The sequence below is a fragment of the Pseudorca crassidens genome, chromosome 1, assembly GCF_039906515.1.
Source record: "Pseudorca crassidens isolate mPseCra1 chromosome 1, mPseCra1.hap1, whole genome shotgun sequence".
Lineage (NCBI taxonomy): Eukaryota > Metazoa > Chordata > Mammalia > Artiodactyla > Delphinidae > Pseudorca > Pseudorca crassidens.
Genome location: NC_090296.1, coordinates 42,106,675 through 42,122,628, shown reverse-complemented (window position 1 = coordinate 42,122,628; position 15,954 = coordinate 42,106,675). Strand labels below are relative to the sequence as shown.

Here is a 15,954-nt window from a genome sequence, read left to right as displayed (position 1 = left end):
AATGGCCTAGCTTAAAATTAACTATGGTAAAAACTAACAGGTTATTTGGACCTCTGTCCTTGTGCTTATTCCAAGGAAAATATGGATGAATGATAATGTAAATTATCAATCACCATATAAATGGTCCAGCCATGTGGACATTGTAAAATCATTCAAAGATATGACAATATTTAGCTAAGTAGCAATAGAACATCTTGAGGGCAAGATTGTCATTTTCTAATTTGCTCAGAATTACCTCACCAGTATTTCTAACAGTAAGATCAATTAGCATCAGCAAAGGAGAGTACAAAGGAGAAAGGTACAGAGAAGGAGAGACAAAACATAAAATTATGCAACTATGGGACATATGGGACATAACCCAGGAGATCTGTAAGTTTCAAATCCTGGTGGTTTGAGATGGGGTTAAAAAGTAGAGGTTGGATATTTTCATCACAACCACTGGATGGCAAGACATTAACAGTGAGTGGGGAAAATCAATATGAAAGCCATTCTTCTGCTTTACTTGATTTCCTCTGTGCTTTTAGACATAGCATCAAATTTCCTAGAGTTGCTAGGGGAGGTAAAGAAAAGTGAGTTTGGAAGTAAAAAAAAAAAAAATAGTTTTGGAAAACATATTCTGCTTTTGCAAGTGCTCTGTGTGTAGGTAAATCCCCCAGGATTTCAGTGTTCAGCCAAGAGTTGTAAGAAAATGAGGCCCAGCCAGAAGAGAAGAGATAAACCAGAATACTGTTATCTACCAGAGTATGCAGCTTTGAACTGAATTATTTATTAGTGGTAGTGAAATTTTTGATCTTGTGTAAGAAGATTAAGCTTGCTATTCCCCATTTGTGACTGCAAGTGTAGAGCTCAACCCCACCCTCAGGACTTCTCCCTCTCTCATGATTCTCCAAGCTATGGACAGAGGCAACCTGGAGGACTCCTCTAACCCAGGAGGCCCCAAACTACTGGGAACATGAATGGTTATCTCTCTGTGTCCTTGCTAACCCTATTAAGTTCTCTGTTCCAGAGGCTTTGTGGGGTGGGGAGATAGTAGGAGCACCCTCCAGAGTGAGCTGGTAAGGCCAGGGTATGCTCACGTTATCTTCCCTCTACTTCTCCTACGAGGAGGTGGAAGTCTCAGAGTTAACAGTATAAATTTCATTCTAAACCCCACACATAAGCCATTTTAACTAACACTTAAACTCAATCAGAAAACCCACCTTGCAGGATTCTGGCTCAGGCCCTGGAAAAAGATGGGACACTAGAGGAAAAACCTGCCAAAGATAACTCTGAGGGCTTTGACATATCAGCCTCAACACAGTCCCTAGAACAATAATTCTCAAATTCTGGTGTGCCAAGTATTCACTGGGGAGCCACTTAATGAAGCAGATTCCTCAGCCCCTTCCTAGGAGATCCTGGGGTGAGCCTAGGAATCTGTATTTTATCAAATGGCTTATGATATAAATAGTTCACCAACCACACTTTGAGAAACACTGTCTAGAAAAACAAATGGTTCCACTGAGCCCCCAATTCACTCTCCCTGTCATATGCCCCCAGTTTCCACAAGAAGAGAGAAGAGTCCTGGATCAATGCTTTACCTGGCAGAAGAGGACCACTTTCTCAGGCCTAGGTCATTTAAAACCCAGAAGGACCATTACAGAGATAGGGTTAACTCAGGAAGCACTGAGTAATCACAGATAAAGACAATGGTCAACTGTAGGCTTGAGCTGAAGTTAACTAGACCCAGCGGTATGCTTGTCCTCACTTCAGACCCTAGTTTGAGTGCCTGCCTTAAACTGCCTTTTCTCTGACTTTAACCTCTGCTCTCTGGCAAGACTACTGTCTTTCTTTTGTCTGTTAGTGTAATTTTGATCCATATTTGGAACTGCACTTTAGACTCCTGAGGCTTTTGTGAGTTCCTGGCCCTAGCCAAACTTACACTTAATTCTTTTTAAAAAAACCAACTTGCTGTCCACCATCCCTGCCTACCTCACTATATGTCTTATTTAACCTCCACAAGTACCATATTTGACCCTCATCTAAGCTCCAGTCTCAGCCACTCAAATATCACTATCACCAAAACACATTAATGACCATTATACTCCCAGATGTTTGGCCATGAAAATATACTAGATATACAGCTCAACCTGTGAGAGAATACTTCAGTGCCAGCACAACCCAAATGGATGATTTTCCAATAGCAGACATAAAAAACTGGGCTCAATGACTAAAGAAACAGCATCTAAGTTTGGGGTATTTTTCCTATTGTAAGTATTTTTGCATCTACTTATAACGATTCTGGTGACAAAAATTGAAATATAATTTGAGAGATGTTGGGAATAAAGTCACCCCCACCACCGATCCAATGTATCAGTAAGTCCTATTAAGTCAATCTCCAAAATATACTTTAAACCCATCTATTCCTCTCCACCTTCATTGCTACCTCCCTCTCCCAGACACCACCATCTCATGCCTTAAATACTATAATGGCATCTTATGATGAGTAGGATAAAGACTAAACTCTGCACCATGGTCTGGGCATGAAAGGGCACTGCCAACCTTCCAACCCCATTTTTCCCTTTGCCTACTACACTCTAACTATAAAGACTTTTTTTTTTAGTTTCTAGAATGCTCCCAGAACTTTCCTGCCTGTGGCTTTCGCATTGTCTATTGTCCAGAAGTTTTAAAAGTTATCTCTTGCCACAGCTGATTCCTCAGTTTCCTCCTTCTCTGACCTTCTAAGTTCCACTATCACCAGGTACTTGCTCAAGAGAACACGTCACTCTGTTGATTTCCTATTTAATGTCAGCCCCGCACCCACCCAAATGTAAGCCCTGCAAGGGACGGATTCATGTCTGCTTTGGTCATTACTATATTGCTAGTGTCAGGCAGGCAGTATACCATATTGGTTGAATCAAAGGAAGGATGAATGAATGAATGGGTAAGGTCTTGCTTGGGCGGGGCTGGCATAACCTTGGGTAAAATTTATGTTATCTGTGTTACAGCAGTGGTTTGTGGGGTTACACAGATAGAATCCAGAAGTGCAGAGACCATAACTGTGAGTATCCCACGCAGACTTTAGAGGAAAATGAGGTTAGCATTTGAAAGGAGGGGAGAATCCCCTGGAGCCAGTATTGGTGCTGAGAATTAGAGGTATGTGAATTATACCCTCCAAGACTCATGACTGCATTGGTAAGCAAGGATGATTTATGTGAAGGAAAAAGGGACTAGATAGAGAATCAGGATCACCATCTAAATAGGGCCATTATTTCTTAGAGGCACCAAAATGTCTCCCATCTGTGAACTCTACCTCTACAGGCAATTTTGACTTGGATCCATCTTAGGAGCTAATCTATGCCCCACTCTGTGCCCAGGCAAAATTTACTAGGGAGTTGGGGTTCATTGTGCCCCCAAGGAATTGGCATCAAAATATTACAACAACCGGGCTTCCCTGGTGGCGCAGTGGAAGTCTGCCTGCCAATGCAGGGGACACGGGTTCGTGCCCCGGTCCGGGAGGATCCCACATGCTGCAGAGCGGCTGGGCCCGTGAGCCATGGCCGCTGAGCCTGCGCGTCCAGAGCCTGTGCTCTGCAACGGGAGAGGCCACAACAGTGAGAGGCCCGTGTACCGCAAAAAATAAAAAAAATTTAAAAAAATTAAAAAAAATTACAACCACCATTTTGGATCTATATATATACATCCAATAGGTGAAGTGTCAAAAATATCTGTCCCTTGAAATAGTAAGTGCTGGGTCATCAAGATTTGGAGCAATTCTCTTCAAGACTGAGAAGGAAACCTTCCCAGCGTCCTGAAGCCGCCATTTAAAAAACAGACCAATATGCAATCTGGGACAATGCTAACCTTGTGACTGTTTCAGAGTAAAAGCCAATGAGGTGAACTGGCTACTGGCAGCCTCATTCTGTGATGCCTAAACCAGGAGAGTACCTTCTATCACTGGGCAGAGTCTCATAAAAGTAGCTTAACTGCTTTGAATAATATAAGATGGAAGGTTCAGTGCCCCCATCTAAATATTTACACTGCATACAACCTCACAGAAGCCAGACTTTATCCAGCAGTTACTGGTCCATCTTGTTGAAAGCTGGCATGGGGGAAGCAGCTACAATTGAAGGGGCATAAGTCCTTATGCCGATTCTGAAACCTGCATTGTGAAAGAAAGATACTGTCCAAAGATCTTTATGGCTTGGTTCACTAATTCAGTCTCATGGAAGCACATAAATATGGGACTAGAGCATAACTTTTTAAAAAATTACAGGTAGAAAAGTAAATGGGTCACACTTATTTTGGTTCTCTCCAAAATATTTTAGGACAGAAGCAATATCTGATATAATAATGAAAAGTAATAATAAATATCATAAATGCTAGGTCTATCTGAGAAGACCTCCATCTGGGAGTCTTCTTGCAAATCACTTCCCTATAAGGAGATAAGCTTCTCCCTGCCACAGGGGGCTAAGCCCTGCAAGCTCTGGCTGTTGTAGCTGGCGCCCACAGAGAAAAGGTGCAGGGGCCCACCTCCCAGGGCACAGGAAGGGATGGAAACAGCTGCGTGCCCCCTCAGTCCCTCTCACTAAAAAACACCATATGCCCAGGGCACGCTCACCAAGGTGTTTTACACTATAGGTCTGGGCTGCTTAGCTCATCTGCTTACAACAAAAATTCTCTTTAGCATGCTTATTGAAAGTGCAAGTTTACGGCCATCCTGATTTTGTAGTTCTGGGGCAGGGGCAGAGCAGGAACCTGCATTTTTAGTCAGCACTTCGAGGCACCCGGTGCCCAGGCAATACTTTGGGAACCATTGGCTTAAACCAGTATTTCTCAAACTGGGGTCACTGGATGCCTTGTTGAAAGTTTCAAATAGATAACTTTTGCATTTTGTACTTTGTTTTCGATAATTTTTCAAATATTAACAACATCCTGGATTACCTGGATGATAATTTTATAATCAAACACTACTGCAAGACTTCCACTAAAGTTTTACAATCAGGTTGTCCCTCTAACTTTGTCTCAAGCCAATGAGTCTTTACTCAGATCCAGACCTGATCTCAATATCCACACCACGGTAAAGGCTGAATGATATCGTTCATTCACTCAGGAAGGGAATAGAAGAAGGAAAGGAGCAGATTTTGACAAATAACATCAGTGTACTGAATTGGAGGTGTGGGGGGTGGTCTATAGAATGTCCAACAAAGAGTGAGGAAATGAGCTTGGAGCCCAGAACAAAAGATTCTCCAAAGCCAGAGATCTGGGAGGTGCTACACATGAGGCAGTGGCTGAAAACCTGTGTGGATGAGAGCAAGGAAACGAGGGACAAAGGAAGACAGGGAAAGAACTCGGGGCTAGACAGAGGAATTGGAAGGAAGGTAGCAAAAGAGATTGGGAAAGAGGTCAGAGACTGAGGGGATAACCAGGTAGGAGAAACATCAGGGAGATAAGGGAGGAAAGTTTTGAGACGAAGAGAACAGTCTCCATGTGAGCCGGTATTATCCCTGATTTTACCGCTAAAAGAAATAAGTTGCAAAAGTCTGTCCAACGTGATATCACTTGTGCAATAAAAAATTGTGATACATAAAGAAAATTTCTGAAAGGAACAAGAAGAACAACAACAACAAAACAGAAGCCTGTGGTTATCTCTGAGACTTAGGAATGTGAGGTTGGAGTAGGGGAACTTTAACTTTTTATTTTGTATCATTTCTTACAATTTAAATTATTATTTTGAACATACATTATTTTCTCGCTGTTTTAAGGACTGTTCAGCAGTATGACATTGAAGTACCAGGAAGAACAAGAAAGATGAGACTGAAAAGAGGTCTTTTAGGGGGTAAGAAGGTTGTCGTTGGTGACCTTCATCAGAACAGTTTCAGGTTGGAATGTGAAAGCTGACTGCCATGGTCTAAAACATTGCTTCTCAAGCTTCAATGTGAATAGGAATCACTAGGGGACCTTGGTAAAATGCAGATTCCAATTCGGTAGGTAGGTCTGGGAAGGACCCTGACATTTCTAACAGGCTCCCATATGATATCCACATGGCTGGTCTAACACTATGCTTTTGAATTGCAAGGAAAAGTAATCAGAATGCAGGGAATGGAGGTGAGTACCCAGAGACCACTATTTCCCACAGAATGCGCCCTAGAAGATGAACCCTACAGTACACTCTAATAAAAGATTCTGCAATAAAATAGGTCTGGAAATACCACACACCCATCCTGATGAGTCACACTGGGTATTAGTGTTTTATTGAGAATTTTTAATTGGCTTTCACTTAGATGTTCCTAACAGGGTTAACCTTGCAACAATGAAAACTTATCTATCCTATCATGTTCATGATAAGCCATCCTAGAGGCTATGAGGAAGCAGAATGATAAGGTAGCAGGAGCTCAGGGGGTGCACAGAGAAGGGAAACTGGAATATGACGAACCAAACCTTGTCTTCAGTGAAACTGCAGCAGAGGTCTCCAAAAGGTAAGAAAGGTCCAAAAATAGACCTTGTTAGGGCATGTGCACACCAGTAAAGCCTGATGTTCCTTGACAGTATGTGCTTTGATGCCGTCAGATATTTGCCAAACCTCATTCTAAATATTTCTGGACCTTTCTAAAACTTGGCCCAGCATCAGCACAATAACTCCAAAGTCAGGGAGATGAGCATACTTGTGAATGCATGAACCTGAATGCATTTATACTGCCAGAGCCTTCAGGAAACCACAGAAGCTGACCTGACCTCACTGCTGAGGGGAGTCACACTTGACTTGAGCACAATCCTACTGTCCACTGACAGTGATTAAGAACAGCCTGGCGATGGCTGGTCAACACTGATACTCCCACCTGCTGAGATGGAGCAGGGAGACCAGAAGAACTCAGGGCTCCAATAACCTGCTGGCAGCGCTGAGTCATCTGCCCAGAACCTTCAGTGCTTGGCTGCCCCAGGGCCTTTTAGACTCTCTTCATAGACAATGAGGCTGAGCACTAAGTTTCGGTGGGAGACTGGATTTCAAAGGATCCCTCAGTGCAGAGGAGAGCAGAGGCTATTCACCCTGCCATGCCTTAATTGTTTGAAAAGACTGCCACTTTCTCCTTTCTAACGTCTAACTTGGCAGCAGAGGATCCAAGCCTTATGAGGCAACTTGCACAGAGATTAGAATGACACCAGAATCAGCCATTAAATATGCTCTGAAGCCTTTGCATTAACAGCTGTAGTATTCCATCACCTTAGGTCTTCATCGGATGTCTGGTCACTTGGTCAGTTCCAGCTGTCAAACTTGTCTCTCAAATATACTAACGAGGGAAATGGGCCTGCACAATACCATTTTCTCTTTATTAGCCTTCAGATTTACTTACTTTTGAGGATAAATATATTTGAGCAGCACTGTGCACATGGTGACTATTTCACTATGGGGACACTAGTTAGGGGATAAAATGGAAACACATGCGTGTTACAGTACAGTGATATGAAACTATATTCCGAACGACTGCTTCAGGACCACAGGGAACTGCAGGTTGTTCAGGCTAATGCTGTTTCTCAAAGCTCCCTGAAAGCTGCAGGGCCCTTTCCCACTACAGTCAAGAGTGGTAGCAAAAGAATCCAAATTAGTTCTAATATTCACCCAACAAATACACATTCCTACTGTTAAGTTTGTCACAGAATAGCCTCCCTACTGCACACACTAAATACACTTTAAACTCTCAGGGATAAGTTATTTGGGAAATCAGGAGTCAATTATATCAGCCCCAACATGATGCCACATGTCTAGGCCTCCGGCAACCATGCAGCAGGGTTATCATTACATTCCTCCAGTTTCCCCCTTTCCAATATGCTAATTTTAAAGAATTTAGAAGCCAGCTTCCAATCTATAATGAGAAAGTTTTTGTCCTCTATTTTTAGATGAGGCACTTTAATTGCTACTAACATCATTGAAGTTAGCATATAAACAGGAAGGAGAGGGTGTACTCTCAGAATCATTTATCCCCAAAAGGCAAAATACTTCTTAAAAAACAGAAAGCAGAGGAGATGGGTAAGAGGGGACCTTGAACAGAGTTGTGCTTTTAGGGTTTGTTTTCAAGTTCCACCTGGATGTTCTTCTACCCAGCATCTGGGAAGAGATTGTCTATCTTCAATGTAGCCCATTAACTAGACTGTGCAGGGCCTAATTTATTCATCTGACTCTTTCATTCCTTTCCTGAATTCCATTATACAACTGCAATCCGGTGTGGGGGATGACTTGGGGGGAAGAGTGCCTGGAAGACAAAATAATGACTTCCATTTTTTCTGCATTTGAAGACTTCATTCAACTCAAGATTTCCCATAGGAAAACTATAATGGCCAGATTAAAATCATTCTAAGTTAAAAGTGACTTTAAAATTAATTAGTCACCTTAGGCCTTGCTTAGGCACAGGAGAAACCCTGGGACTAACTTCGGTCCCTGTCTTTCCTGGCTAGCTGGGACACAAAAACCTTATCAAGGCCCAAATTCCTTGCTGGTTTTGTCATCGTTGTTGTTTTGTTTGTTTTTTGGTAAGAGAAAGGATGGCGCTGAGATGCTCTTGGCCCATTTAAGAAAGAAGTTTGGCAAAATGGAAGTGCTAATGGTGGGTTCCAGCACCTAGAGGGACTGTAGCCACATCCCATCACTGAGAGGGTGGGAAACTGGAAATGAGACTGGACAATAACAAAACCCCATCCCTTCCCAAGTGAGGAAACCCAGTCCTGGAACGAAAGGAGGGACACATTCACTCCATTCAGGAGATCTTGGAATGTACACAAAACCGCTCATTATTGGAGATGCTCTGGTTCAGCCAGCCCAGAGCAGCTCAGAGCACGTGTTTCTTCCATGGAAGCCCCAGCTGCGAATCTGAATCCTCTCATCTATTCCCCACCCGCCTCGGAATTGTTCTCCGGTCGATTGTTTGACCAGCTAGGACATGACTACAGGGCTAAGGCAGAACCACCTCCCTCTGCTGAATATCTCAGAGCACCCAGTAAGCAAGACAAGCTACTTCAATCAAGAAAGCTGTCACTTTACCTTGTTGCTTATTGAGAAACAGCAGAGGGGGCGCGACGCCTGGACCCTGAGGCCCAGGGCCCTTTGTGGCCTGGGAGCTCTGGTCGTAACTCGCTGCTTCCACAGGTGTCCGTGGCACTGCAGATCCCTCGGGCACAGGGGCTCCGTCTCCAGAGGGCAGCTCGGAGCAGACTTGGGGGGCGGCCGAAGGGAATTTGAGGAAGGGCCCCGGCTCCACCAGGCCCTGCTGGCTGTGGGCGCGCTCCTCGGCCCGGGTGCCCGGCTCCTCCCGGATGGCATCCAGGGCGCCCGGCTTCATGGGCGGCGAGTCCTGCTCCCGTTTGGGACTCTCCTCCGAGGCGGAGGAGGCGTCACACGACTCGATGATGAGCTCGCTGTCCAGCTCAGCCTCACGCTCCTCCCTCAGGATGCTGTACTGGATGGACGGAGAGGCCGGCGACGGCGGCGGGCCACCCACATGACCAAAGGTCACGTAGCCCGAGGGCAGAGCGTCCTCGGCGGCCAGCGGGTCCTCGGACACCAACTCGATCTCCGAGTCCCCCGACTCCGCGCTGCTGGCCTCGTGGTCCAGGGGGCTAGGGATGGTGGGCAGCCCGGACCTGGCCCTGGCCTCCGGCCTGTCGGCCACCTGGCCCGCTGGCCGTGGACTCTCCGTTGTTTCGAAGGACAACCCCTTTGCTTCCTTAATGGCAGTGATCAGCTCATCCTCGGAGATGCTGCATTTCCCCTGGGATTCTGCAGCAGATGGTTCTGTCGTCCCACAGAGCGAGGAAGAGCCAAAGAGGCACACACAAGGACAAGACAAATGGACAGAAAAAGAAGAAATAAAACAAAATTCCATTAGGGGAGGTATTTTCTCGTTGCTTAAAAAATACATATCTCATTAGCACAAAAATAGTCTGTTTCCAGGGCTATGCTGGAAAGACAGGCCACCTGAACTAAAAGGCTAATTACTGTTATGGCCCAGTTAATCAGTGTTTGATATACCTATCTATCTTAATCTAGCTATTTTTAAAAATGACCCAGCAATTTCTTAGCGTTAGCACCTCGTTGGTTTTTCTGTTCCAATGTGGGAAAGATTCTAGAAGTCATGGTTTTGATTTCTAATCCATTCTGTGAGGAGACTTTTCCAGTTTCACAGATTTCATTAGATAATGCAATGTATATAACTCTCTAATTTGGCCCACCAATGTCAAAAAATCTGAAATCATCCATTATTCCTTGTCTGTTTCTGTTCGTATTCCCTACTTCAATAAGACAAAGAAAGCTAATTTGGATCCTTGTATACAACTTGACTTCTAAGCTTTACATTTCCCATAAGAATCAATACTTTTACTCCCTTTTTAGTGAAAAGTGTAACAAAGTGAAGCAATATAATAGATAGTTTTTGCCAATTCCACCAAGCAGGCTGTGCAGATTACCATACTGCACAACCCCACAGGGCTTCTAGTGGTGGAGCCCACTGTCATTCTTTTTCATCTCTTCACCTCCTCTTGAGAAGAACAATACCCAAGAGTCAACCCCTGTCTACTGGGTGAGTGCCTGCCTTCTGTCTGACATTTATCCAGATGGCCCCCAAACCTCACCAGCAATCTTAATGATATTTCTATCTTAATTGAAATTACCTGGGATCGCCATGACAACAATTTTCAGGAGCTTGGTTCTCCCCTTGCCCATGCAGCAGGGCCTTATTTCAGAATATTCTAGACAGTGATTTCTGGCCCTTTTGTAAGCAAGAACCACTTGTCATTTCTCCAAAGCTCCGAGGTCACTGGGAGGGATATAGGAGGGGTAAGAGGTAGACTATCTATGGCTAAGTAATCTGTCAATTTAGGACTGTGGGAGAACCCCAATGGATAAAACATTTTAGATTTGTCTAATTCTCTATAAAGCTGAATTGATTTTATCCTTTATCCATGTATCATTCATTCATCTGTTATTTATTGAGAACCTACTATGTGTCGTCACTCTTATAGGCACTTGGGATGTATCAGTGAATGAAACAGGAAACAAAATCTCTACTTATATTCTAGTGGGAGGAGAACACAATACACAAACAATACATGTAATAAATAATTAAAGTATATAGTATGTTAGAAGATGTTAAGTGCTATGGAAATAAAAAAGTAGAGTAGGGTAATGGGATCAGGAGGGCTGTGACAGGGTGGGGATGAGTTTGCAATTTTAAATAGGGTAGTCAAGGTAGGCCTTACTGAGAAGGAAACCGATATTCAACACTTGAGAAGGTGAGTGAGGGATTCATGAAGATATCCAGAGGAAAAGCATGCCAAACAGAGGGAACAGATAGTACAAAGGCCTGGAGGTGGGAGCCGCAATGATTTATAGATATCACAAGGAGGCAATTATGTCTGGGGCAAAGTGAATAAGGGGCAGAATAATAGGAAAAGAGGTCAAAAGCATTCAGGGAAGGGGGATCATCATGTAGGATCTCATCAGGCTTTTATTTTGAGAGAAATGAGAAACCATTGGAGGGTTTTGAGCAGAGAAGTGATATGATCTATGCTGTTGTTTTTCTTAATAACTTAAAACAACAACATCCTCATTATCTTGCACACAATTTATGTGTAAAAAGATTTACTGCATGATCCCAAACTCTATTTTTATAGAAGTTAGTTCCGTAGTAAGTCATGCACATAGTTCCTTGATATGATTAAAAGCAGCATAAAAGTATAAAAGCTACATTAATTCTCACTGGTAGGCCAGACGGAGGAGGAAGAAGATAGGGAGTAGAGGCTAGTGTGAATGGAGGAACAGCCTGTACTTCCAGAGCACTATCAGTAGCTACATCGTCACAGCTCCACTTGTCGAGCATCTGCTGGGATAGAGGCACTTCACATATGGGGCTTCGAGTCTAGTGGCAGTAGGTTAAGTGACTTGTCCAAGGTCACTGTACTGGTTTTTCTATCTTTGCCCCCTTGGACTTATTCCCATCTTTCTCTGCCCTGTTCTCTGTTCTGAGAGGCTGACCTACATAGAAGGCATTACCTGGAATTGCTTCCCCTCTAGTTTCTGGTTGTTTTCAGCCAATAGGAATCATAGGAGGAGGGGGTGGAGAGAAATGTTAGGGTATTTATACCTGTTGCTGCTTCTGAAGCTCCAGGTTTTGGCAGGCTTTGGGAATGCTGTTCCCTCCCCTTCCTCCTTCGGGTCCAGGGGTGTTAATAGATCCCTAATATTGCCAGTCCTTGAGTGCTTTACCATCTTTTGTTTGTTCTCTTAACTGTCTTTACACATTTGTAAATAGGTACCTCTTTAAACCCTCTTCAGTTACAACCTTTGAGTGTGTCACTTTGTTTCCTCACAGGACCCTGAATGATATAGCCATGTGGCTAGAAATGACTCGGCTTAAATTTGAACTCAAGTCTTTATGTTCCATGTGTTTCTCACTATATCATGCTACATCTGTTCAAAAAGGGGGTGGGGTCTCAGATAGGGCAAATTATATTTTGGAGAATGAGACGAAGAGGAAAAGTGAGCTGCATAACCACATACAAAAGAATGAAGCTGGACCCCTACCTCATGTCATATGTAAAAATTAACTCCACGTGGATCCAACCTAAATATATGAGCTAAAACCAGAAACTCCAGAAGAAAACACAGAAATGAATCTTCATGACCCTGGATTATACAGTGGTTTCTTAGACATGACACCAAAAACATAAAAGACAAAATAAAAATACACAACTTGGAATGCATCCAAATTAAACACTTTTGTGTGTTAGAGGACAACATCAAGAATGTAGAAGGACAACCCACAGAATGGGAGAAAATTTTACAAACCATATATCTTATAAGAGACATGTATCTAGAATATGTTAAAAATTTTTACAACTCAGTTATAAAAAGACAACCCAGTTAAAAAATAGGCAAAGGGCTTGAATAGACATTTCTCCAAGGAATATTTACACGTGACAAAAAAGCATATGAAAATATGCTCAACATCATAATTCACCAGAGAAGTGCAAATCAAAACCAGTGTGTTACCACTTCACACTCACTAGGATTGCTAGAATAACAAAGTCAGAGAGTAACAAGTGGTGGAAAGGATGTGGAGAAATAGAAACTCTCATCCACTGTTGGTGGGAATAAAAAATGGTATAGTTGCTTTGGAAAACAGTCTGGTAGTTCAACTATTTAGTTATCATATGATACAGAAATTCCACTCATAAGTAGAGAATTGAAAACCTATGTCCATACAAAAACTTGTACACAGTGTTCATAACAGCATTATCCATAACTGTCAAAAAAGCGAAACAACCCAATGTCCACTAATTAATGAATGGATAAGTAAAATGTGGTATATCCATACACTGGAATATTATTTGGCCATAAAAAGGAATGAAATACTGATACATGCTACAACATGGCTAAACCCTGAAAACAGTATGCTAAGTGAAATAAGCCAGTCACAAAAGACCACGTATGACTGGAAAGTTAAGCAGACCCCTGATCATAGAAAGGCCTGGAAGCTAGTTTAAAAGTCAATATTTTATCAGGAAGGCACTGGTGGGTCCTAGAAGGGTCAGGATGAACTTAGGAAAGAAAGAATAAAAGAAGGATGACCCATTAAGAGGATACTGCAATAGTCAAGGGGACCTAATGAGTTGTAGTGGTCATAGGGATGGAAAAGAAAGGATAATTCAAGAGACACTGAAGAGAGAGAAAGCACAGACTTGGGGTCTGCTTCATGTGGTAAGTGAGAAAGAAATGGGGGGGGTGTCAAAGATCACTCAGAAACAGTGAGCCTGGGTGAGTATAATGAATAGGAATTCCATACTCAGAAACATGGAAGTCAGAACAGTGAGCTGTTTTGATGGGCCAGGGGAAGAAAGTTCTCATCCTGGATATTTCATCCCTTTCCATAGCACACATCCTTCCAATTTCTCATGCTGGCAGCCTCTGTCTAACCATACAAACTGCCAGGACTGACCAAACTCCTACTTGTACAACACTCCTAGGAGACCACGAAGCAGGCAGGCAGGCTCTTGGGCTAAGAGGACCACAGGCGACCCTGCAGGGTAGCCTGCCTCGTGTGCAAACCGGCCTGATGCTGCATCATTCAGGAGACAGGGTGGTGCCCACTCATTCTGCACAACCGGGTGCCCCTGGGTGGCTCTGTATGTGTATGTGATGATTTCATTAACATCTGTCTCTTCACCCTCCCGCACTCTCCCTGACCCCAGACTGAAAGCATCATGAGGGCAAAGGGCAGCCAAGGTGTTCGTTCACTATCATATCCCCAGCACCTAGTGCAATGCCTGGCACATAGGAGGTACGCAACAAACAGAGCTCATGTGAGGACTACCTCAGATCTTAGACAGTGGTCCTTCGTCAGGTGTATGGCTCAAAACTGCCCTCAGAAATTCTGACTTAGTAGAAGTAAGTCTGAATGGGGCCCAGGCATCTGCATTTTGTAACTCTAAGGGTGATTCTAAAGATCACCTCCAGTTAGGGATGGCAGATTTAACAAATAAAATACAGGATACCCAGTTAAATAGGAATCTCTGATAAACAGTGACTTTTTTTAGTATAAGTATGTCCCATGAAATATTGGTATTTTTATCTGGTAACCCTACCTCTAGCTGAAAACCACTGTGTTAGAGCATTCAGAAAAGAAGGCTCAAGGATATTGCTTTATTTACTCAAGAGTAAGGATGGTATCAGACAGCTGTGGGGTGGGAGGAAAGGGCCTGATAAGTTTCATCTTGAGTAAGTAAAAGTACTACTTTAAAAAAAATCATCTTTATTATGAGTGAAAGGGGACTCGGTATATAGTGTAGACATTGCCCTCCATTCTTAAAGTGAAGTAAAAGTTTAACAAAGTGCTAGGAGGAATCAGGAGAAAATTTAGAACAAAACAGAGGTTTTCCTACCCTTGTTAAAAACTTATGGGCCTCTAGCTAAGACACTAGTTATGTGTCAGGTCTGACACAGCAAAGCTAGAAACAGTCGTTGAAAATAATTAAATAGAATATAGAAACTGAGGAGGTTAGAACCACCCCACATGGGGAGATGTGTTTGCTGCTGCTGCTAATTTTGAATGATATAATTCAGATTGATAAAATGGAAGGTGAACATGGGCCAGTCTACCAAGTTGCAGATGCCAGTGAACACCCATGAACAATGCTGCCATTCAGGCCTCCCCTTTGCTCCCAGCTCATTCTCCACTCATCATCCAGAAGGATCTTTTGAAAACACAAATCTGATGCTGCAGCTCTTCCCTTCCTTCTCCCCACTGCAGCCACACTGACCTTCTAGCTGCTCCTGGAACACAGAGGACATTCCCAGCTCCGGGCCTCTGCACTGGCTGTCTCCTCAGCCTGGCATTTCTTCCTCAGGTGTCTATATGGCTTGCTCTCTCACCCCATTCAGGTCTCTGCTGAAAACCATCAGCAGGGAAATGCGTTTCCTCATGGCCACCCCATCACCCTCTTACATTCTATCTTGCTTTATTTTTCTTCATAACCATTATAACGACCTGATATTACATTATTATTTATTTGTATGTAAGTCTTCTCAATTAGAATGCAAACTCCATGAATGCAGGAAACTTGTTATGTTTCACCACTGTATCCCCAGCAGTGATGGTGCAATACCTGGTATGGAGTAAATGGTCAATACGTGTTTGTTAAGTGAAAGGATGAATGAATGAATGGCATCATTTCCCAGATTAAAACCCTCCAATGCTTTCCCACTGCATTTGGAACAAAATTCAAATTCTTTATCCTCGCATGTGAAGCCCTGAATGATCGGGGCCCTGTCTACCTCTCCAATTCTGTTCTATGCCATACTCCTCCCTTGCTCCTTTCGACCATCTTTCAGTTCCCAAATAATACAGCCTTGGGGCCTGTGTATTAGTTGTCCTCTGCACCTGGGGCCCCTCTTAACCCCTCTCTGAATTGTGGGCTTCTTCTCATTCAAAT

General features: G+C 43.3%; 1 protein-coding gene across 3 annotated transcripts in view; it reads right to left on the bottom strand.

Moving 5' to 3' along the window:
* RTN1 (reticulon 1) overlaps window positions 1-15,954 on the bottom strand; it is a 411,168-nt gene that overhangs the window by 106,348 nt on the left and 288,866 nt on the right. For all 3 annotated transcript variants that reach the window (XM_067734448.1, XM_067734437.1, XM_067734427.1), the window contains one exon: window positions 9,011-9,760. In XM_067734448.1, the coding sequence (XP_067590549.1) occupies window positions 9,011-9,760 (750 nt within the window). The remainder of the gene's footprint in view (window positions 1-9,010; window positions 9,761-15,954) is intronic.